The sequence below is a fragment of the Ranitomeya imitator genome, chromosome 4 (assembly GCF_032444005.1).
Source record: "Ranitomeya imitator isolate aRanImi1 chromosome 4, aRanImi1.pri, whole genome shotgun sequence".
In the NCBI taxonomy this organism is placed as follows: Eukaryota; Metazoa; Chordata; class Amphibia; order Anura; family Dendrobatidae; genus Ranitomeya; species Ranitomeya imitator.
Window position 1 is genome coordinate 79185348 of NC_091285.1, and position 22845 is coordinate 79208192.

The 22845-nt window shown below is 42.8% G+C and overlaps 1 protein-coding gene across 13 annotated transcripts in view; it reads left to right on the top strand.

Moving 5' to 3' along the window:
• Positions 1-22845, top strand: part of TCF7 (transcription factor 7) — a 229028-nt gene that overhangs the window by 130489 nt on the left and 75694 nt on the right. For 8 of the 13 annotated variants that reach the window (XM_069763837.1, XM_069763834.1, XM_069763830.1 and 5 more), the window contains exons 6-8: positions 1112-1198; positions 4171-4281; positions 21944-22106. In XM_069763837.1, the coding sequence (XP_069619938.1) occupies positions 1112-1198; positions 4171-4281; positions 21944-22106 (361 nt within the window). The remainder of the gene's footprint in view (positions 1-1111; positions 1199-4170; positions 4282-21943; positions 22107-22845) is intronic. The other 5 variants (XM_069763838.1, XM_069763828.1, XM_069763839.1 and 2 more) reach the window with 2 other exon arrangements.

Sequence of the window (22845 nt, forward strand, 5' to 3'; positions counted from 1 at the left end):
CAAATATATATGGACCTAACTGTATATACTAGTCCTTAGCTTAGAGCAAAGGTAAAGTGCACCAAATTGATCAGAGTGGCTCATGCTGGTTGGTAATCTGGTGTATTCGTGTCTTATACGTCTAATCAAAATTTACTCCATCATTGTTGCCCTACTTGAGTAAATTTGGTTCATTTTACAAACACCCTCATTTTTAGTGCGGAGCAGAAGGTGGGTAAAAGCCTTACATTTGGCGCATGGCCTGTGCACCAGGATTCTGTCTGATATTAATTAGTACATCTCCCCCAGTACATCTTGGTTAGATAGGGAATAGGAAGAATAGCCATTGGGGTGGGTCCGTTACGGCTTCTCAATGCCCAGTTAGGCGTGAATGACAGATCCAATACACACGAGTTGGGGTGACTCTGGAGGAGTGATGTCCAGATAATTCTTCTTCCGGTTCCTGACTCCTTTTTAGAGCGCACCTCTCCACCATCAAAGGCTGCCCTTTTATTATTAAGGCAGTGGGCAGTGCCGGTTTGGTGACTTTCCTAAATATAATCTAGTTACAACATTTATCAGAAGTATGCTGACCTTTTCACAGTCGGGCCAGAATTTCTGAGTTGTGGGATTCTGGCTTGCAGAGCGGGACCCCACAACCCTATGGGGCCCCTCGCACAATGAAAGAGCAAGGTCTCACGAGATGCATGAATCGGTCATGGCATACCTTAAGATGCTACTGATTAGTGGCTGTGAGGGTTGGGAGATCATGCTCTCTCTGCCAGGATCCCGCAACCTGGGTGTCAGTGCCCACTGTCGGGCCACCTCAGATTGATTAGGGGAACCCTTCACCATGTGCTTTCTCCAGAATGCCACAGTGTTCCAGATGAAATCATGGCTGACTGCAGAGACAGCCTGCGCATATTTTGGGCTGCCATGGTTCTCTATAATATTATGGTTGAATTCTGGGTTATTCTGTAATTTTCACTCAGTGTTCCAAAAATGGGAGCCACCTGTCCAAATTGTATTTGGATTAATTTATCAATAATATTGTGACTCATTCATTCAAAATGACTCCTTTATGTTTTGAGACCCCAAATTGACTCCATGGATTGTTTTCTCCCACTCGCAGGCAAAGTCAGCCTGTCTATCCCTTATCTTCTTGTGGATTTAGACAGCCATATTCCCCAGCATTGTCACCCGGTGCCTCCTACTCCCGGTGAGTATCGGACCAGTGAGACAGCGCCTCTCTGTGTTCAGTGCTTTGCCGCTTCCAGCGCTCCAGCTTTTTCTCCATTTTCGTCCATGGTGCGAGTTGCAGTTGACGCCAGCTTTTACGTGTTGCCTTCGTGTCTTCCTGATGTCCGCCTCTGAAAGGATTGTCTCACTTCAGTTTCCTTTTGCTAGTAAATGAGTGCAGCAAAAGAAGCCGGCTTTCCCGCATCTGTCTTGTGTGTCTCTACATTCTGACGTTCCTCTTACGTTCTTCGTTGTGTCTAAAGCCTGAGGGCTCCTTCATGGCGTGAGCCTCGGAAGGAAGTTCCCGAATAGTCCATGTATATGTCTTCAGAATCCGGAACTTTGACATGAACACTGGGCATTTGTTGCTCTTCATGCTCACAAGGAAGGTTTTGAGTAGACTACGCCATAAGATGTGAGAGGGGTCTAAAGCCACCTACTCTTAGTTTCCTGTAATTTAAAAAATTCATCCAGCATTGGGAACCTTGGACGATTTCATTCTGGTTGTCACAGCTATGTCCATTGTCAAATCTGTGTGTAAAAATGCTTTTTTTTGCCTATAGTAGACATTCAAATATAAGTTTAAAATCAATTAAAGGGAACCTACAAGCCGATGTTTGCCATGCAATCTGAGAGCAGCATGATGTCGGGGCAGAGACCCTGATTCCAGTGATATGTCACTTAGTTTAGTGGATGCAGCAGTTGTGATACAATCGCTGTTTTCTCTGCTGCAGATCTAGCAGTGCTCTGAATGCTGAGCCCTGTACAACCCCGCCCCCACACCACTGACGACTTTGTGTACACTGTATATTGACAGTAAGCTGCTAATCTGTCCTTATATAACAGAACAATCATTTTCTATCACTATCCAGCAAAGTATAAAACCTAAAGTTTTATCTCTTCATTTTGAAATACCAGTCATAAAACCTAGGACATCCCAACACCGTGATGTCAGACCTAAGGAAGCATGGCTCCTAATCCTAGTGGAGAAGTGGAGGACAGATGGAAGCAGAGTGCGACTGCAGTATTATACCACTATGTATATCGTTATTTTATATTTGAGCAGTGATCACATCCGTGCAGTATTTCTCCATTTATGGAGCCACTTTCACGCCTGGCTTCCATCTGACATATTGTTAGATAACCCCTTTAATTCTGGGTATAGATACCCACTGCATATGACTTTTTCCCCTAAGTACTATAATAGGTGGGGGTTTATAAATGGGGGTCTAATGGAAAAGTAAAAAGGGAAAAACCCTTTCTCATTATTATTTCATTGAGCGATCAGGGAACTTTATCGTTTGTGTAGTAACTCCACCTTGTGGCGCACTCTGGCATTACACACGCTGCTAAGTTGACAACAAGTAAATCTAAAATAAAACTAAATAAAACTGCATTTAGTTTCGCAAGCAAAAGCTAGGGAAGCGAACAAAGTAACATGCTTGAAAATATAATAATCCTGCACCTGTTTCTGCCACATAGGGCCTGTCTGTAGTGTAATTGTCTTTCTTCAATTCATCCTTGTGCAATAAAATGACATTTGTGTACATATTACACGTGATTTATTACACCCCTGAGGAGGATGCAGAAAACAACACTACATTAATTTATGGTGGATTTTAATCTTCCTGGTTGGTCATGGATTTCACTTAACTTCAAAATTCATCACAGTGATAACCGACCGTGCTGGGATAAGGTGTTATCTGAGCATGATCGGGTGCTAATTGAGTGTCTTCGGCGTGCTCGAATATGTACAAGTCCCCGCAGCTGTATATCTCGTGGCTGTTAGACACAAGCAGGGATTACCTAACAAACAGCCATCTCTGCTTGTGTTGGGTCTGTTGAAAAGCCGTGAGACATGCAGCCGCAGGGGCTCGAACATAGTATTAGAGCATGCTGAAGACACTCGGTTAGCACCCGAGCATGCTCAGATAACTTTGAAGAGAAGGAATATAAACCAGCTCACCCGTGATGCATAAGATGAGTTTCGGGAGCACGGACCCGCTGTGTCCAGGCGTGTAGAATCCAAAAGAAGAAAATGTCCAGCTTCACCGAATCCGTGAAAAAAAGTTTTCTTTATTCACAAACTTAAACATGGAGGATACAAACTTCATGTGTGTCATGATTAAGGGAGCTTAGTCTCCTGAAACGCGTTGAGATTCTTACCCATATGGTTTGTGCTGAAGTTTGTATCCTCCATGTTTGTTTGTGAATAAGGAAAACTTTTTTTCACAGATTCGGTGAAGCTGGACATTTTCTTCTTTTGGATGCTCAGATAACACCTTATCCCAGCACGATCGGTAACCACAAGTAAAGTCGAAAAGTCAGAAAACGTACAATCTGTGTTTTTGTTGAGTGGTATTATTTATTTATTTGGGTTTGTTTTGCTTTTTGGTCCATTTTTGAAAATCTGACAAATTAGTGATAGTGCCTGTGCGTAAAGGGTTATGTGTGTGGACTCCTGGTTGGCACAAATTAAGCCTCTAAGGCAAATGGCGTGATCTGTGGAGAGAACAAATGGTAACTACACTGGGGATCTGCCATGCGCCTCCTACACATGCAAATTTTTCATTAAACGTGTGACCTTGTGTCTATGGGCTATTCGACTGGAAATTGGTAAAAAAAAAATACCAGGAGTATCATGTCATATTTGACTATAGCAAGCATTTGTCTCGATTCTTAAAGGATTGGACCATTTGTTAAGCCGAACAATAAAAAGAGAAGCTTCAGGTTAAGAGATCATTGGTGCTGAAGGCGAATACGTTACTAATAACCATAGGAGATGGGTCCTAATTCTGAGTACCAGTAGAAACATAGGGCAAGTAAGGAGAGGGCTTGACATGTACATCCCAATGAAAGCCATTACATGCTATGAACATCTGTTCAACAGAAAGCAATGGACACTTTCTTGACCAAACAATAGAATTAATCTTCGTAAATGTTTGTTTTTAGGTTTACCCACCCCCTTATGCTTGGTTCTGGAGTTCACACCACAGGAATCCCTCACCCAGCCATAGTGCCTCACTCAGGGAATAAAGATCTGGAATGCTATGACCGGGGCATGTAAGTCGCACGCTTCTGTTTGTTTCTTGGGGTTTTTATTGTTACTTTGAAAGTATTTAAATTTTTGGAAAATTCCTTGTGTTCAGTTACACGCCCTACTAGGACATCGTAGTGTGGTCCTCTGCTCTGGACCCAAATCCTAGCCACAATTGCAGTGGACTTGTATTATACAGGGTGGGCCATTTATTTACATGGATACACCTGGGTGGGCCATTTATAACGTTGCCGACTTCAAAATGGTCACCACCCATCTTGAAAAGTTTTCCTCCTCCCATATACTAATGTGCCACAAACCGGAAGTTGATATCGCCAACCTTTCTCCTTTTATTTAGGTGTATCCATATAAATGGCCCACCCTTTAGTAAGTGCAGCTGAGGAAACATCTTACTCCAATAATCCCTGGGAATGGGAACCAAATGGCAGGACAAGTTGTGCGGAGACAGCGCGGATAAGCAATGTAGAAAGCTGCTTTATATACCGCAACTGACGCAGTAGTCTGGGACAAAACTAAATGGGAAATGTGACCTCATTAGAGGCAGAACACTGGGTAATGGATATTTGCCATTGGTATTCTTCCCAAAAATGTGTGGACTGTGTGCTGACCTTCCTTGGATTGCACCATTTTATGGCATCATAAATCCTCATTACAGGGGGGTAATCTGGCAGGTTTCGGTTGCGTTGATTTACAGACAGAAACCTGTCCTGGAGCCTGTCCTCAGCGTGTGCAGCAAGGCGCTCCACTGAGTGACCTGGAGATACCCTATACCATGGCTGCCTATCGCTATCTCCAGAGCACAGCAGCGGGTTAGCGCTCAGTAAGACAAGGTGGGCAGGCTCTCCATACCTCAGCACCCATGGTGTCTCCACTATTAGATCAGGATACCACTAGCAGCCAGAACCAGAGTGAGGTGTAGGCAATCTACTAGTGCGCCATCTTTCCGCAATTATGGCAGGAGCAGTCACAATAAAAACCCTGCCCCCTGACGAAGGTGTTCCGAAACGCGCGTTGGGGCGGGCACTGGGACCCTCTACCTGCCAGCACACTCTGGGTGATGTATCCTGAATATTGATCTTATATGAATATTGATCTCATTATGTATATGTAATATGCTCATTTTGCACGTGAGGCTCTCACTAAGAGCCGGGATGTTATTTAGCTTTTTGCTATCCACCCCTGTATCTACTTATACTATTGATTAGATGCTTTTGGATACATCTGTGACCCGTTATATTTCTTATGGTTATTTTTAACATGGCATGTATGGTTGCCCAGTGCCCCTTGTGTTTATTGTCTGGTGTCTATCCACTGCTGCCACTGCTTCTGTGCCTTCCACAATAAAGCAGTTTTTACTTAAAGACCTAAGGTTATTGATTGGAATTTTTCTTTTCCCCCTTTTTGTCACAATAAAAACCCTGCCAGACAAGTATAAAATATGTTCAACATAAGAACGCTTTCAAGGATAGAAGTCTGAATAGTTTATCAATTAATATCAATTAATAACATGCAGTGTGAATGAAGAAAACACAAATCTATATCAAATCAATATTTGGTGTGACCTCCCTTTGCCTGCAAAACCTCACCAGTCCTCCTAGATACATGTGCCCACAGTTTTTGAAGGATCTTTGCAGGGAGATTGTTCCAAACACAATGGAGAACTAACCAAAGTTCTTGGATGTATGCTTGGGCAAGTTCTTCTTTCTCTTCATGTCATCCCAGACTGACTAATGGATGCCTGAATCGGGGCCTCCTAGTACAGCCAGACCATCACTTCCCGGACTCCTTGTTCTGCTTTATACTGAAGATAGTCATTAATGGCACTCGCTGTATGTTTGGATTAGTTGTCCTGCTGCAGAATAAATTGTCGTCAATTAGATGCTTTCCCGATGGTATTGCTTGAAGGTTGTGTTTGCCTGTATTTTGTTAATTGAAAAAAAATAAACTAGTAATACGGCCATTTTTTTTTTTTTAAAGCATTCTTGCTTTGCAGCATTTTTACCACAGCTGCCTACGTTTTTTTGCAGTGTCCTGTGTGTGTGCACGTGTGTATATAATATATATACAGGTGCATGTGTACACTGACTTGCACAACTATTCACCCCCTTGGATTTTTTCGTGTTTTGCTATCTCACAACCTAGAATTTCACAGTTTATTTTTGAGGGTTTGCATCAGTTCATGCAAAGAACATGCCAACAACTGTTTCTTGTGAAGCAAACAACAAATAGGACAAAATAACTGAAACCTTCAGTGTGCATAACTATTCACCTCCCTAAACTCAGTACTTTGTAGAGCGTCCTTTTGCAGCAATTACAGCTGTAAGTCGCTTTGGACCAGACTGAGCTTTCCACATCTTGACGCTGGGATTTTTGTCCATTACCCAAGCAAAACTGCTCCAACTCCTTCAAGTTAGATGGTTTCCTTTGGAGAACAGCAATCTTCAAGTCTCACCACAGATTCTTAATTGGATTAAGGTCTGGGCTTTGATTAGGCCACTCCAAAACATTTACATGTTTCCTCTTTTGTGAATACATATGCACATGCCAATTTTTAGTTATTTGATCCCATACATATAATTTATGCCTATATTTTTCTCGCTTCACCAACAGACTATTTAGTGCTGATGCTTCACACACAAATCAGGTTACAGAAATCACACAGGTTGTAATGTGACAAAATAGGTAAAAAGCCAAGGGGGTGAATGCTTTTGCAAGCCACGCAGCCAAGTGGCTTTACAGAATGACGCCCTGGGCTTCTGTTCGGTTTAGCAGAGCACAACTTTGCTCGTCGTCCTTTCTTTTCCGCTGGCTGCATTGCTCGGGCTGCGGCCAGGAGAGCGCTCTGCAGTGGAGTTGCGCTCAGGGTTGCCATCAACCTGATTTTTGCTATTTTTTTTTTTCTAGAAAAGTTCATGGGCAGACAATGTTATGTAGACACATCGGAAAAGCATAATTGATCATTCTAATTGACACATCAGCTACATTCACTGTGAATTGTAAAATGATAATTACAGGAAAAAAAGAATTCTGAAAATGGAGGCATCTGTGATTTTTTTTTTTAATGGATAAAGGAAATACCGTATATACTCGAGTATAAGCCGAGATTTTCAGCCCAAATTTTAGGGCTGAAAGTGCCCCCCTCGGCTTATACTCGAGTCACGGTAGTGGCAGGGTCGGCGGGTGAGGGGCTGAGGGCGCTGGGGTATACTTACCTAGTCCCAGCGATCCTCGCGCTGTCCCTGCCGTCCCACGGGCTTCGGCGCTGCAGCTTCTTCCTCTCTTCAGCGGTCACGTGGGACCGCTCATTAGAGATATGAATAAGCGGCTCCACCTCCCTTAGGGGCGGAGCCGCGTATTCATTTCTCTGTCAGCGGTGCCGGTGACCGCTGACAGAGAAAGAAGCTGCAGCGCGGAAGACAGGAGGGGACAGCGCGAGGATCGCCAGGACTAGGTGAGTATGTTATATTCACCTGTCCTCGTTCCAGCCGCCGATCCATCTTCCCGGCGTCTATCTGCGCTCTGACTGTTCAGGTCAGAGGGCGCGATGACGCACTAGTGTGCGCGGCGCCCTCTGCCTGATCAGTCAGTGCAGACAGACGCCGGGACCAGACGCTGGGAGCTGCAAGTAGCGAGGTGAGTATGGCTTTTTTTTTTTTTTATTGCAGCAGCAGCGGCCATCGCACAGATTAATGTGGGGCATCTATGGGGCCACTATGAACACTGCAGAGCACTGTATTGGGGCATCTATGGGGCCACTATGAACACTGCAGAGCACTGTATTGGGGCATCTATGGGGCCACTATGAACACTGCAGAGCACTGTATTGGGGCATCTATGGGGCCACTATGAACACTGCAGAGCACTGTATTGGGGCATCTATGGGGCCACTATGAACACTGCAGAGCACTGTATTGGGGCATCTATGGGGCCAGTATGAACACTGCAGAGCACTGTATTGGGGCATCTATGGGGCCACTATGAACACTGCAGAGCACTGTATTGGGGCATCTATGGGGCCACTATGAACACTGCAGAGCACTGTATTGGGGCATCTATGGGGTCACTATGAACACTGCAGAGCACTGTATTGGGGCATCTATGGGGCCAGTATAAACACTGCAGAGCACTGTATTGGGGCATCTATGGGGCCAATATAAACAGTGCAGAGCACTGTATTGGGGCATCTATGGGGCCACTATAAACACTGCAGAGCACTGTATTGGGGCATCTATGGGGCCAGTATAAACACTGCAGAGCACTGTATTGGGGCATCTATGGGGCCAGTATAAACACTGCAGAGCACTGTATTGGGGCATCTATGGGGCCAGTATAAACACTGCAGAGCACTGTATTGGGGCATCTATGGGGCCAGTATAAACACTGCATTTCCACCCTAGGCTTATACTCGAGTCAATAAGTTTTCCCAGTTTTTTGTGGCAAAATTAGGGGGGTCGGCTTATACTCGGGTCGGCTTATACTCGAGTATATACGGTAAGTCCTAATTTTTATGGACCGTCCAGAAATTTCTGGACAGTTGGCAACTCTTGCTGCGCTAATGTGCTTTTCGGGGGTGCACTGTCCATGAGAAGACCATGATGGATTTGAGGTGGAGGAGGCTGATGGACGGCTCCGGTCACATGCTCCATCCTGATCTGCTATTTTAAAAAGGTGGTTGACTGCTTTTACATTGATACAAAGGAGAGCTGTGCCGTCTGTGAGGAAGATGTGCCGGAAGAGAACCTAGAATACATCCTGTATATACGAGGAGGTGTGGATTAATAGTCTGCCTTGAATATTTCTTGCAGGCAGAAATAAATCCCGCTGCTATGGAAACAAGTATTAACTCTGACACACACACACGCGCTAAGGTTTAGCAGAAAAGTTTGTCGTTTTGAAATTGCGATGAAGAAAAATTATCCATGTCAGGTGAAGATTGGAACTTCAGCAAAAACTTTTCAAAGACATCTGATTTTTGCAGGATAATGCGCCACCCGCAAGTCCCGTATTATCCTGCAAAAACTCAAATTGCCTTGGAATTGTTCATGATCCACCAAATTCTCCTGATTTGTCCCCATCTGATTATTAACATTTTCCGAAACTCAGAAAATAGCTGAACGGATGAAAATTTCCAACAAATGAAACAGTAATTATTGCTGTGGGCTCAATCTGCAGATCAGGATAACCATGTCTTTTCTTACAGATGAGAATTAAATTTTAACTACTGGCATATAAGGGACAGTGGGGTGGATCATGTCTGACCCGTTCTGTTGGCTGTACAGGTTGTTAAGGCTCTATATACATTAGATACCGGTCAACTGAACGACTATTCGGCCATCATCTATCTTCCCCGACTATTCTGTACACTGGAACTCCGCTCTGCTGAGTGCTCCTGTTTTCTCTGTGAGTAGATGTCTGGCGGCGGCTTATCTCCACGCCAAACAAATTCCAACAACAAATCCTTATTTCACTCATAACATATGTTTTGCAATGAGTCGGGAGGCCCCCATACGGCATCTGCAGGATCAGTCAATAGTATAGTCTGTGTATGGGGGGATTGACTGTTTAGCTGTGGCAGGACCTGAGCATGAAATTGGGTCTCTCCAGTCCTATGTCAGGTGAGCAGAAAGAAAACACCTGCAGAACTTTTAAGCTAATATTCTTTTGTGTAAGATTAAAATAATCCCAATTTGCTGTAAAAATTCCAGCATACCAACATTATCTTGTGTATCTTTTCATGGAACAACACTGAAGATATGACACTTTGATGCAATGTAAAGCAGTCGGTGTGCAGGTTGTGTAACAGTTGTGGTGGATTAATTTACTGGGCTGCACATGGAGGTAGACACACAGGTACACTGTCTCTTTAAATCTTCCACTGGTTAATACATGCAACATAAATTGGTGCGAAGTGAAAAATAAATATGGCCTTTCAGGCAAAACAGGAGAACAAAACAAACTGGTGTACCGTCTGCAGCTGCGGGCATCCACACGTTCAGGACATAACAACCAGGTTCAGTGCAGTTTAACACAAAACCACTTTTCTGGAGCTGCTGTCTCCAGACCCATTGAACACTGAATACCTCAGAAGGCCGACTGTTTAAACCCTAGACCACCCTCTGGGATGGAGACAAGGAGGTCAACCTCCCACCCGCTCTATTGTTGTTCACAAAAACCAAGCCCTTAAAATGACTGATTAACCTCTCGCAACACATAGTGTGCTGGAGCAAACTTCTGGGTTTCAAACCACTGAAGCTAATAGCCTCAGTGAAACGTAGCTCCCCTCCAGCACTTTGCCGTGACTTTATCACACAGTATAAATTTGATGTGCCCACTAAAAAAACTCAACACACAGCCATTGGGGTATGTGCACATGTTCAGGTTTTTTTGCGTTTTTTTCACGTTTCTCACGATAAAAACGCTAGAAAAACTCATTAAAAATGCATACATTATGCATCCTATCATTTAGAATGCATTCTGCATGTTTTGTGCACATGATGCGTTTTTTTCCGCGAAAAAAACGCATCGCGGTAAAAAAAGCAGCATGTTCATTAATTTTGTGGATTTTCTGCGTTTTTCCCTCTATTCTATGCATTTAGAAAAAAAAAACGCACCAAATCGAGTCAAAAACGCGTGAAAAAAACGCATGCGGATTTCTGTCAGAAATATCCGGGTTTTTGTCAGGAAAATTTCTCCAAGAAATCCTGACGTGTGCACATACCCTCAATGTCTAAACTACTGGCAACAAAAGTCCCATTTCAGAAGAGTGGATTATGCTCTGCTTTAGTAGGTCACAGTACATGGTGGCATTCATCTTTAGATGAGGTTTCTTTCTGGGACAAGTCATGCAGACCTATTTGATGCACTGTACAGGGTATGGTCTGAGCACTGCTTGTAGCACTCATACGTCTATTTTGAAAAGGCAACCTCTGGATATGACTCGGAGCACGTGTACTCAACTTCTTTGGTTTACCATGTCAAGACCAGTTCAGTTCTGAGTGGAACCTGTCTTGCTAAACTACTGTATGGTCCTGGCCACCGTGCTGCAGCTCTGTGTCAGGGTGTTGGCAATCTTCTTATAAACTAGGCTATCTTTGTGTAGAGTAAAACAGTTCTTTTTCTTCCAGATCCTCAGAGAGTTCTTTTTCATGAGGTGCCATGTTGAATTTCCAGTGACCAGTATGGGAGTATGTGAGAGTAACACCAAATTCAACATACCTGCTCCCCATTCACAACTGAGACCTTGTAACACCAATGAGTCACATGAAACCAGGGAGGAAAAATGGCTAAATGGGCGCAATTTTGCCATTTTCATTTAGGGGTGTAGTCACTTTTGTTATTTAGAGGGCACACTAAATTTACACAATTACACAGCCTGTATACTGACTACTTTACATTGCATCAAAGTGTCATATCTTCAGTGTTGTCCCATGAAAAGATATAATAAAATACTAGTAGGCCCGTGCAAAATTTTCGCACATTGGTTGTCGGGGGCGCGGGCAATTTCAGGAAAATCAAGCTGGTCAAATGTTAATGTATTTAACCCCTTTCTGACCTCGGACAGGATAGTACGTCTGAGGTCAGAAGCCCTGCTTTGATGCGGGCTCCGGCGGTGAGCCCGCATCAAAGCCGGGACATGTCAGCTGTTTTGAACAGCTGACATGTGCCCGTAATAGGCGCGGGCAGAATCGCGAAATGCCCGCGCCTATTAACTAGTTAAATGACGCTGTCAAACGCAGACAGCGGCATTTAACTACCGCATCCAGCTGGGCATCCGGAAATGACAGCATCGCCGACCCCCGTCACATGATCGGAGGTCGGCGATGCTTCAGTATTGTAACCATAGAGGTCCTAGAGACCTCTATGGTTACTGATCCCCGGCAGCTGTGAGCGCCACCCTGTGGTCGGCGCTCACAGCACACCTGATTTTCTGCTGCATAGCAGCGAACAGCAGATCGCTGCTATGTAGATCGTGCTGTGCCTGCTTCTAGCCTCCCATGGAGGCTATTGAAGCATGGCAAAAGTATAAAAAAAAAAAAGTTAAAAAAAGTGACATTTTAAAAAAAAAAAAAATATATAAAAGTTTAAATTACACCCCTTTCACCCCAATCAAAATAAATCAATAAAGAAAAAAAAATCAAATCTACACATATTTGGTATCGCCGCGTTCAGAATCGCCCGATCTATCAATTTAAAAAAAGCATTAACCTGATCGCTAAATGGTGTAGCGAGAAAAAAATTCTAAACGCCAGAATTACGTTTTTTGAGTCACCACGACATTGCATTAAAATGCAATAACGGGCGATCAAAAGAACGTATCTGCACCGAAATGCTATCATTAAAAACGTCATCTCGGCACGCAAAAAATAAGCCCTCAACCGACCCCATATCATGAAAAATGGAGACGCTACAAGTATCAGAAAATGGCGCAATTTTATTTATTATTTTTTTTAGCAAAGTTTGGAATTTTTTTTCACCACTTAGGTAAAAAATAACCTAGTGATGATAGGTGTCTATGAACTCGTACTGACCTGGAGAATCATAATGTCAGGTCATTTTTAGCATTTAGTGAACCTAGCAAAAAAGCCAAACAAAAAAGTGTGGGACTGCACTTTTTTTTGCAATTTCTTGGAATTTTTTTCCCGTTTTCTAGTACACGACATACTAAAACCAATGATGTCGTTCAAAAGTACAACTCGTCCCGCAAAAAAATAAGCCCTCACATGGCCAAATTGACGGAAAACTAAAAATATTATGGCTCTGGGAAGGAGGGGAGTGAAAAACGAACACGGAAAAACGAAAAATCTCATGAAGGGGTTAATGAGATGATGAACACAGAGAGGTATTTATATATGTAGATTGATAACACAGAGAGGTATTTATATGCAGTACAGACCAAAAGTTTGGACACACCTTCTCATTTAAAGATTTTTCTGTATTTTCATGACTGAAAATTGTACATTCACACTGAAGGCATCAAAACTATGAATTAACACATGTGGAATTATATACTTAACAAAAAAGTGTGAAACAACTGAAATTATGTCTTACATTCTAGGTTCTTCAAAGTAGCCACCTTATGCTTTGATGACAGCTTTGCACACTCTTGGCATTCTCTTGATGAGCTTCGAGAGGTAGTCACCGGGAATGGTTTTCACTTCACAGGTGTGCCCTGTCAGGTTTAATAAGTGGGATTTCTTGCCCAATTTTCATAGTCATGAAAATACAGAAAAATCCTTAAATGAGAAGGTGTCCAAACTTTTGGTCTGTACTGTATGTAGATTGGTAATTCAATAAATTGGTTTGATAAGTAGAGACTAGAAAAATGTCTTGATGTTGTGGTGCCACCTGCAGGTTTCTGAAATTTAAATGTTTAAACTGAATTTATTGATCAAATCGTGTGGTTAGTTTGTGTCTTTTCTTGCTGAAGGGGGCAAGTTTACCTTTCAAATGGTGTATTATTTGTGTGTGTGGGGCGAAGTAATCACCGAAAAAGCAGTGCATGTTTACAAATGTTTGCATATGTGACTTACCTGAAGTGAAGTGTGCAATCCTCAAATTTATTATTATTATTATTATTATTATTATTATTATTATAGCGCCATTTGCCTGAAATAGGTTGGGCAAGCACTTTGGCAAGCTGGAAAGACCCCAAGGCAAATGCCACCTGCAGATGATTTGACCTTTGAAATGGTGTATCATTTGTGTGTGTCGGTGGAGTATAAACAGAGCACATGTGCAATTGAATAGGCAGTGCATGGTTACAAATGTGTTTGCATATGTGACTCACCTGCAGTGAAGTGTGCAATCCTCCAATGTGCCTGAAATTGGCTGGGCAAGGAGTTCAGCAAGCTGGAAAGCTCCCAAGGCAGATGTTCGGATTTGTTTGTGATGTCTGTATGCAGCTTTGTGGTAGTGTGCTTTGGGGTAGTGTGGTGCCACCTGCGGATAATTTTTCCTTACCTCAGGTTTATGAACATTAATGTTTAAACTGTATTTTGTGATCACATCGTGGATGTGTGGTTTGTTTGGCTATTTTCTTGCTGATGGGGGCAAGTTTACCTTTCAAATGGTGTATCATTTGTGTCTGTGGATGCAGTATGAACAGAGATACAAAGTAATCACCGAAAAAGAGTGTTTAGAAATAATATAGAAGGATTTACAAAAATGTGAGGAGTGTACTCACTTTTGTGATATACTGTATATAGTTTCATGTATGAGTTTTGTATAGACTGTCAGTGTATATCCGTATACCTGTCTTGTTTTATGTATACAAGGAACCTGACAGCTGATATATACTGTCTGAACCATGGGCATGTATCGGACATTGGCTTCATCATTTCAGCCAGATATGTTACACTCTGAACCATTGCAACCGTGTCAGCCAGGGACCGTGGCACTTGGATGAATAATCCAAGAGGTTGGACCCCAGCAGCTTCTCCCTTTGTGTAATAGATCTCTTCCTGTGTGTATAGGGAGTAACCTATCGTTTAAGTGGATCGGAGTGAGGAAAATCTGCCGAGGCTGGTGTCTTAGACTAGTCATCCAACCGGCATAAATGCAGGCCGGCATATAAATAGTATTTGTCTCTTGTCCAGAAATGCTATTTACCATAGATATAGTGATAATCTGCAGGTAAATGGTATTTAAACCATGCCTGTCAGGCCTACTGGAGCAGTGGCTACGGGAGGGAAATTGATGTTTTCTTCTCTATACAGATAATCGCTTCCAGCCTTTGGAGCGGTGCAGGGAAGTGGTTACCGTCACCTCTTGCTAACACAGTGAGTGTGCTGAAAGTCTGTCAATCAATGTGTCAGTGAATTATCACAGTACGCTCACTGTGTCACCCTCACTGTGTAGGGACAGCCCCATGCACTACCACTACAACTCAATGTGAGCAGTTATATGGAGAAGAACACTTCATTTTCTCCCTGTAGCCGCTGCTCCAGTAAGCCGGCCAGGCATGGTTTCAATGCTATCTACATGCTGATTACCACTGCATCCCACAGGTCCGCTCAGATTCAGCAAGCTGCAGGGCTTTAGGAAAATTTCCCCAGGGGTGGACAACCTCTTTTGAGTTATAATTCTGAAATGGGAAACAGGTGAGGTCCCAACTACCATGAACTTAACTATAGCACAGCTCTAAACCAGCTCTGTGGTCACGTCACAAGTTGGGTTGTCGCTACTATTGATCAGAAAGTGATTGGATTCCCCAGCAATATACCAATACTGGCTGTGAAGATATTTTTGAGGGTGATGAAAAAAAGACTAAAGAAAGTTTAATTCAAGTAATCTAACAAAAAGTATAGACCAATATACAGGTTTTTATATTTATTACAAAAAATTAATATAAATGTTAAAATAATGTCTACTAATAATAAGGACCTGTACAAGTAAATTTGCATCTATTCAGCATGGGGAATGGTTACATTTTTGTTTTATGCATGCATTAATTAAAAAAAAAGTTAAAATTATGAATGCTTTAATAAATCCTTATAGAGTTATGTCAATGAGAAAATCGAAAACTAATGGCTGATGTAATGAGGGGAAGGAGAACACAAAATAGAATATTTCTCTCCACAGACAATTGCTAGAATATGTTGTGGCTCATGTAGGGATAACCTGAGTGTAGGAATCCCCTCTATAATTCACATATACCCTAATAGAGCAAATAGACTGTGCAAACGCTGAAGGTGACGTGGCTGTTTCTTACCAATCAAACATTTGTCTATCTAAAGAAGGTGCGGAACATTTCCTAAAGGTCCTTAAAATGAGAACTCTAAAGTATGGCACCCTGAGTGCAGTGCACAAAATGCTTTGGTTTGCCATAATGCATGTATACTTAAGGGCTTAAAATGAACTGGTACTATTTGCCTATAGTTATAGGATGGGTCCTAAAGTGAGTTTTACTGATGGTCCCTGAGCACCTCAGTTTGATTCGCCAACAACACCCTCCACCTTAAACAGAATGTACTGCTATAGGGCAATGAGTGTTATTTCACAGGAAGGAATTTAACATGTCATAATTTTAGGTTTAGGTTCTAAAAAGTAAAGAAACACATGAAACAAACAAGAATATGTGTTAAACCTTAGATTCCGTAAAGTATCCCCCTTATCTTCAGATGAATATGTAGAAACCATCCTCTCACCTTTTCTTTGTCTCACAAAGACATGGTGGTTAGTACCAAAAGGCTCAAATTTTGTCTCATTGGACCACAGTACAGATTTCCACTGATCTACTGTCCAGTCCTTGTGTTGCTTGGTCCAAAAAAGTCACTTTTTGTTTACAGTCCTTAGTAGTGGCTTCTTTGCAGCAACTTAACCATAAAGGCCTGCTTTTTGTCATCTCCTCTGGACAGTTGATGTAGAGATGTGTATGCTGCTTGAGGTCTGTGCATCATTTATGACTTTTGTTAGATGAGGTACTGTAAATTTGCATTTTGTGAGGTTGGTAACTTTGATGAACTTATCCTCTGCAGATGAGGTAAGTCTTGGTCTTCCTTACCTGTGACAGTACTCTTGATAGCCACTTTCATCAAAGCGATTGATGCTTTCTTGACTATGTAAGGAGAAGAACCCAGCTAGGCGTGCTTCATCTGTGACGGGTCTGGAACCGTTGGGGCTGTCACCTATGTTGCAGGGGGGAAAACTTAAGGCACTAGACCATTCCCGGCAGTTGAGAAAAGGGGGTGTGTCTAAGCTGAGGGAATTGCAGCGTGCGAGTAATCTGACAGTTATGGTGAATATGTGCAGTGCGCAAGAGGTCAGTGTAGATGCTCCTAACGCAGAGTATCGTGAGAGCAGGCCTAAGGCTAAGTTCACACTGTGTTAGTGCAGTCCGTTCAACATATACGTTAAACGGACTGCGCTAACGCAAGTGCCGACGTTGGCACAGCACTAGCGCAGATGGAGCATCTGCTAGCTCCATCTGCGCTAGCAGTGACGGACCCGGAAACGCTGCAACCCGCGTCTCGGGTCCGTCACTCAATGACGGCACATTGCTAGCGCACACCCATTGTGGGCGTGCGCTAGCGATGCGTTCGCCATTGAAAGTAATGGCGGCGTTAACGGACTACGTTACACCGTGTTATGCCGCGGTGTAACGTAGTCTGTTAAACGGGTCACACTAACGCAGTGTGAACCCAGCCTAAGACTTGAAGGCCAGAGGGCGATAAACGGAGGCTGTCGTCAGAGCCTTGTACCGATATCGCTGACACCACTGACTGTGAGACAAAGGGCCCGTGTATGGGACGTAGCCTCGCGCCCACTCAGACCAGAGAGTCGTACCCCTATTGTGAACTTTATCCTGTTAAGCTTCTAAACAGACCCCACATAGGGGAAACCGCCGTGCAGGACAGAGACATTGCCTTGTGTATTCCTTCTCCGTCCGGACCCAAAGCCGACATCAGGACCACAAGGAAACATCGCCCACGACCGGACCCAGGATGCCATCCTCTCCAGGACAACATCGAATTTCCACCGCGCCATTGACTTGGCGCCACCGTTTGCACCCAGGGAATACACTGAGGACTGCATCGGATTGATAAGTCTATTTCCTCTGAAAGTATTGTCTCAGTTACTCGTTTTACTAATGTGTTCCAAGTTGCAGTAATTTTGTATTCAGAAAATTTCCCACTACTTCTCCCTGCGTGGAGTATCCACTGTAGAATTAAATCTCCTGATAACCCTTGCTCTGACAACGTTCCGTTACTGCCTGCTGTCTCCTTAAAACTGCACTTGAGGATACCTCAATTTTCCAGATTGACAGTCATGTCGTAACATAATGATCAACTGTTGTTTGTTTTTATTTTCATGGTTTCCTAAATAACTAAAGGATAAACTAAACCTGTGTTGAATTCAAATTCTCTGGAATGTCCCTAAAAAAAAAAAAAAAAAAAAAAAAAAAAAAAATTCAATACAACTATCCACTAATTGTAACCAGAAGGGATTTGGCCTCCAGCTCCTCGCACCTGTGACATTCACTTGTCCCAGGGAGAATTAATGGAGTTTATGGATGATAACATAGCTTGGGTACCAGCGACCAGATCAATTCTCAATGTGTTGTGGTAATTGTGCTGTCAATGAGGTAATAATCTGTGATTTGACTGAAGAATGTAAATTTATATCCACATGACTGTACATCTAGTCCTACCACATTGTACGAATACCAGCCCGGCAGTGGCCAAAAGACTTTGTTTAGGTATATAAGGCCCTATAGAACTATTTGATGTAAGCGTAGGGAGTTTTGGCGGATACTGCAGTGTCCTGCAGAGCACATTTTACACATGTGTGAGGAGGGGAACATGGGAGCATCACTTATCTGCTCAGGGCACTAAAGTAACTGGGCCCCTTCCTGCTGAAGCCCATATTCCTGCATAGTGCACATGAAAACTGTCCTATAAACACTCTACAAGTTTATGCCACGTAATGAGAATTAATTTCCTAGAAAAAAACAAGCTTAACTTTCTTATTAAAGACTAGATGGTGGCCCGATTCTAACGCATCAGGTATTCTAGAATATGCATGTCCACGTAGTCTATTGCCCAGCCACGTAGTATATTGCCCAGTCACGTAGTATATTGCCCAGCTACATAGTATACAGCACAGAGCCACGTAGTATATTTCCCAGCCACGTAGTACAGGTCCTTTTCAAAAAATTAGCATATAGTGTTAAATTTCATTATTTACCATAATGTAATGATTACAATTAAACTTTCATATATTATAGATTCATTATCCACCAACTGAAATTTGTCAGGTCTTTTATTGTTTTAATACTGATGATTTTGGCATACAACTCCTGATAACCCAAAAAACCTGTCTCAATAAATTAGCATATCAAGAAAAGGTTCTCTAAACGACCTATTACCCTAATCTTCTGAATCAACTAATTAACTCTAAACACATGCAAAAGATACCTGAGGCTTTTATAAACTCCCTGCCTGGTTCATTACTCAAAACCCCCATCATGGGTAAGACTAGCGACCTGACAGATGTCAAGAAGGCCATCATTGACACCCTCAAGCAAGAGGGTAAGACCCAGAAAGAAATTTCTCAACAAATAGGCTGTTCCCAGAGTGCTGTATCAAGGCACCTCAATGGTAAGTCTGTTGGAAGGAAACAATGTGGCAGAAAACGCTGTACAACGAGAAGAGGAGACCGGACCCTGAGGAAGATTGTGGAGAAGGACCGATTCCAGACCTTGGGGAACCTGAGGAAGCAGTGGACTGAGTCTGGTGTGGAAACATCCAGAGCCACCGTACACAGGCGTGTGCAGGAAATGGGCTACAGGTGCCGCATTCCCCAGGTAAAGCCACTTTTGAGCTACAGAGAAGCAGCACTGGACTGTTGCTAAGTGGTCCCAAGTACTTTTTTCTGATGAAAGCAAATTTTGCATGTCCTTCGGAAATCAAGGTGCCAGAGTCTGGAGGAAGACTGGGGAGAAGGAAATGCCAAAATGCCTGAAGTCCAGTGTCAAGTACCCACAGTCAGTGATGGTGTGGGGTGCCATGTCAGCTGCTGGTGTTGGTCCACTGTGTTTCATCAAGGGCAGGGTCAATGCAGCTAGCTATCAGGAGATTTTGGAGCACTTCATGCTTCCATCGGCTGAAATGCTTTATGGAGATGAAGATTTCATTTTTCAGCACGACCTGGCACCTGCTCACAGTGCCAAAACCACTGGTAAATGGTTTACTGACCATGGTATTACTGTGCTCAATTGGCCTGCCAACTCTCCTGACCTGAACCCCATAGAGAATCTGTGGGATATTGTGAAGAGAAAGTTGAGAGACGCAAGACCCAACACTCTGGATGAGCTTAAGGCCGCTATTGAAGCATCCTGGGCCTCCATAACATCTCAGCAGTGTCACAGGCTGATTGCCTCCATGCCACGCCGCATTGAAGCAGTCATTTCTGCCAAAGGATTCCCGACCAAGTATTGAGTGCATAACTGAACATTATTATTTGTTGGTTTTTTTGTTTGTTATTAAAAAACACTTTTATTTGATTGGATGGGTGAAATATGCTAATTTATTGAGACAGGTTTTTTGGGTTATCAGGAGTTGTATGCCAAAATCATCAGTATTAAAACAATAAAAGACCTGACAAATTTCAGTTGGTGGATAATGAATCTATAATATATGAAAGTTTAATTGTAATCATTACATTATGGTAAATAATGAAATTTAACACTATATGCTAATTTTTTGAGAAGGACCTGTATATTGCCCAGCTACGTAATATATTGCCCAGTCACGTAATATATTGCCCAGTCACGTAGTATATTGCACAGTGATGTAATATATTGCCCAGTCACGTAGTATACAGCACAGAGCCATGTAGTATATTGCCCAGTCACGTAGTATATTGCCCAGCTATGTAGTATACAGCATAGAGCCACGTAGTATATAGTCCAGTCACGTAGTATATAACACTGCCCACGCAGTATATAACAGTGGCCACGTAATATATAGCACAGCCCACGGAGTATATCACACAGCCCACGCAGAATATATAGTATATGTAGTATATAGCAGCCACGCGGTATCGAACACAGCCCACGTAGTATACAGCAGTGTGCGCACCATATCCCTGTTAAAAAAAAAAAAATAAATAATAATAATTAAAATAAAAAATAGTTATATACTCACCCCTGGGATCCACTGAAGCTCCGGCGATAGGCGCGCGGCTGCTGCCATCTTCCGTTCCCAGCGATGCATTGCGAAATTACCCAGAAGACTTAGCGATCTCGTGAGACCACTAAGTCTTCTGGGTAATTTCGCAATGCATCGCTGGGAACGGAAGATGGCAGCAGGCGCGAGCAGATCGGCGGACTACGGAGGGTGAGTATAGCAGGTTTTTTGTTTTGTTATTTTTAACATTACATTTTTTTGACTATTGATGCCGCATAGGCAGCATCAATAGTAAAAAGTTGGGGACACACAGGGTTAATAGCGGCGGTAACTGAGTGCGTTACCCACGGCATAACGCGGTCTGTTACCGCCGGCATTAACCCTGTGTGAGTGGTGACAGGAGGGGAGTATGCGGACGCCGCCCACTGACTGCGGGGAGTAAGGAGTGGCCATTTTCTTCCAGACTGTGCCAGTCGCTGATTGGTCGTGGCTGTTTTGCCGCGACCAATCAGCGACTTGGATTTCCTATACAGACAGAGGCCGCGACCAATGAATATCTGTGACAGACAGACAGACAGAAGGAAGTGACCCTTAGACAATTATATAGTAGATGTTTATTCATAATTACATATGTTTAATTTTTTTTCTATTGTTGGAGAACCTCTTTAATGAGAGCCAGCACTCCTTTGGCCCAAAGCTGCATGAAGGGCATCTTAATCTGGGGCTACGTTCATAGTCTAAAACTGCGGTAAAATATAGCGGAAGTGCGTGCTCTGTTTGCCTTTCTATCAGGAGACTGACGAATAGAAGCAAAACTGCCTAAACAAGTGTACGAAGTAGAGGAGTAATATGGCAACTGCTCGAACTCTCTGAAGAACCTCACCCCATGTCTCCTTCTACCAACAAACACCGTCTGGCCACAGCACTGAGCCTGCGAGGTGCACAGATATGAAAGCACTGATGAAAATGACATCTAATAGAGCTCAAGTACTGTTAATATTCTACTTTACCTTATCATTTCATGTCTTATTTACTATAGGAAACCTCACTCAGAACCAAAAAGAGAGCGAGAACCCAAAAAACCGACCATTAAGAAACCACTGAATGCTTTCATGTTATATATGAAAGAGATGCGTGCAAAGGTTATTGCTGAGTGCACATTAAAAGAGAGCGCCGCCATCAATCAGATTCTTGGAAGAAGGGTGAGTGCCGACGCCAGTGCTATAGCTAGATGTCTGCAGGGAAATTACTGTCTTATACCTGGGATATTGTATTGAACATATGAATGAGAATCGCTGCTCCAGTGCTGCATACTAAAAAATGTTAAAAACCTGTTTATAATCCGACAGGTTTGAACTATATCACTTCTTCTGGAGAATTATAAATTTATATCACTAATACTTTAGAAAAATTGTACAACAACCTGCTAAGCCGCTAGCGAGCCTTACCCTCATCATAATGTGTAGCAAGCAACCAGGAGTACATAATTACTGCAGACTGCTAGTGCAGACACACGTACAGTTGCCGTCAATATTATGTAATAGATCTCCTGAAATAAGCTGCTTAGTGGAACTGCTTGGGTATATATAAACTCGTATGATAATACAGAAGTCATAAGACCCAAAAGTAACAAAATAAAGACTTTGCAGGAAAAAAAGGTACAAAAAAGAAAATAATGCCAGTGCACAATTACACCCTTTGATCGGTTTTAAATAAAATTAGATTGACCTATGAGTAATTAGAAATTGGACTAAAGCTCCCCGAAATTATTAAATGGCCATCAGCATGTTGGCCAACTGCCATCTCTTCCGAGTCCTTAATACACAGGAACTCTTTTTTCTTGTCCGACCACACCTGTATGATCTACGAAAGATCTGTTAAATGGCAGTGCCTTTACTCACACAGAACAAACTGATCAGCTGTTGGAAATCAGATGTGCTG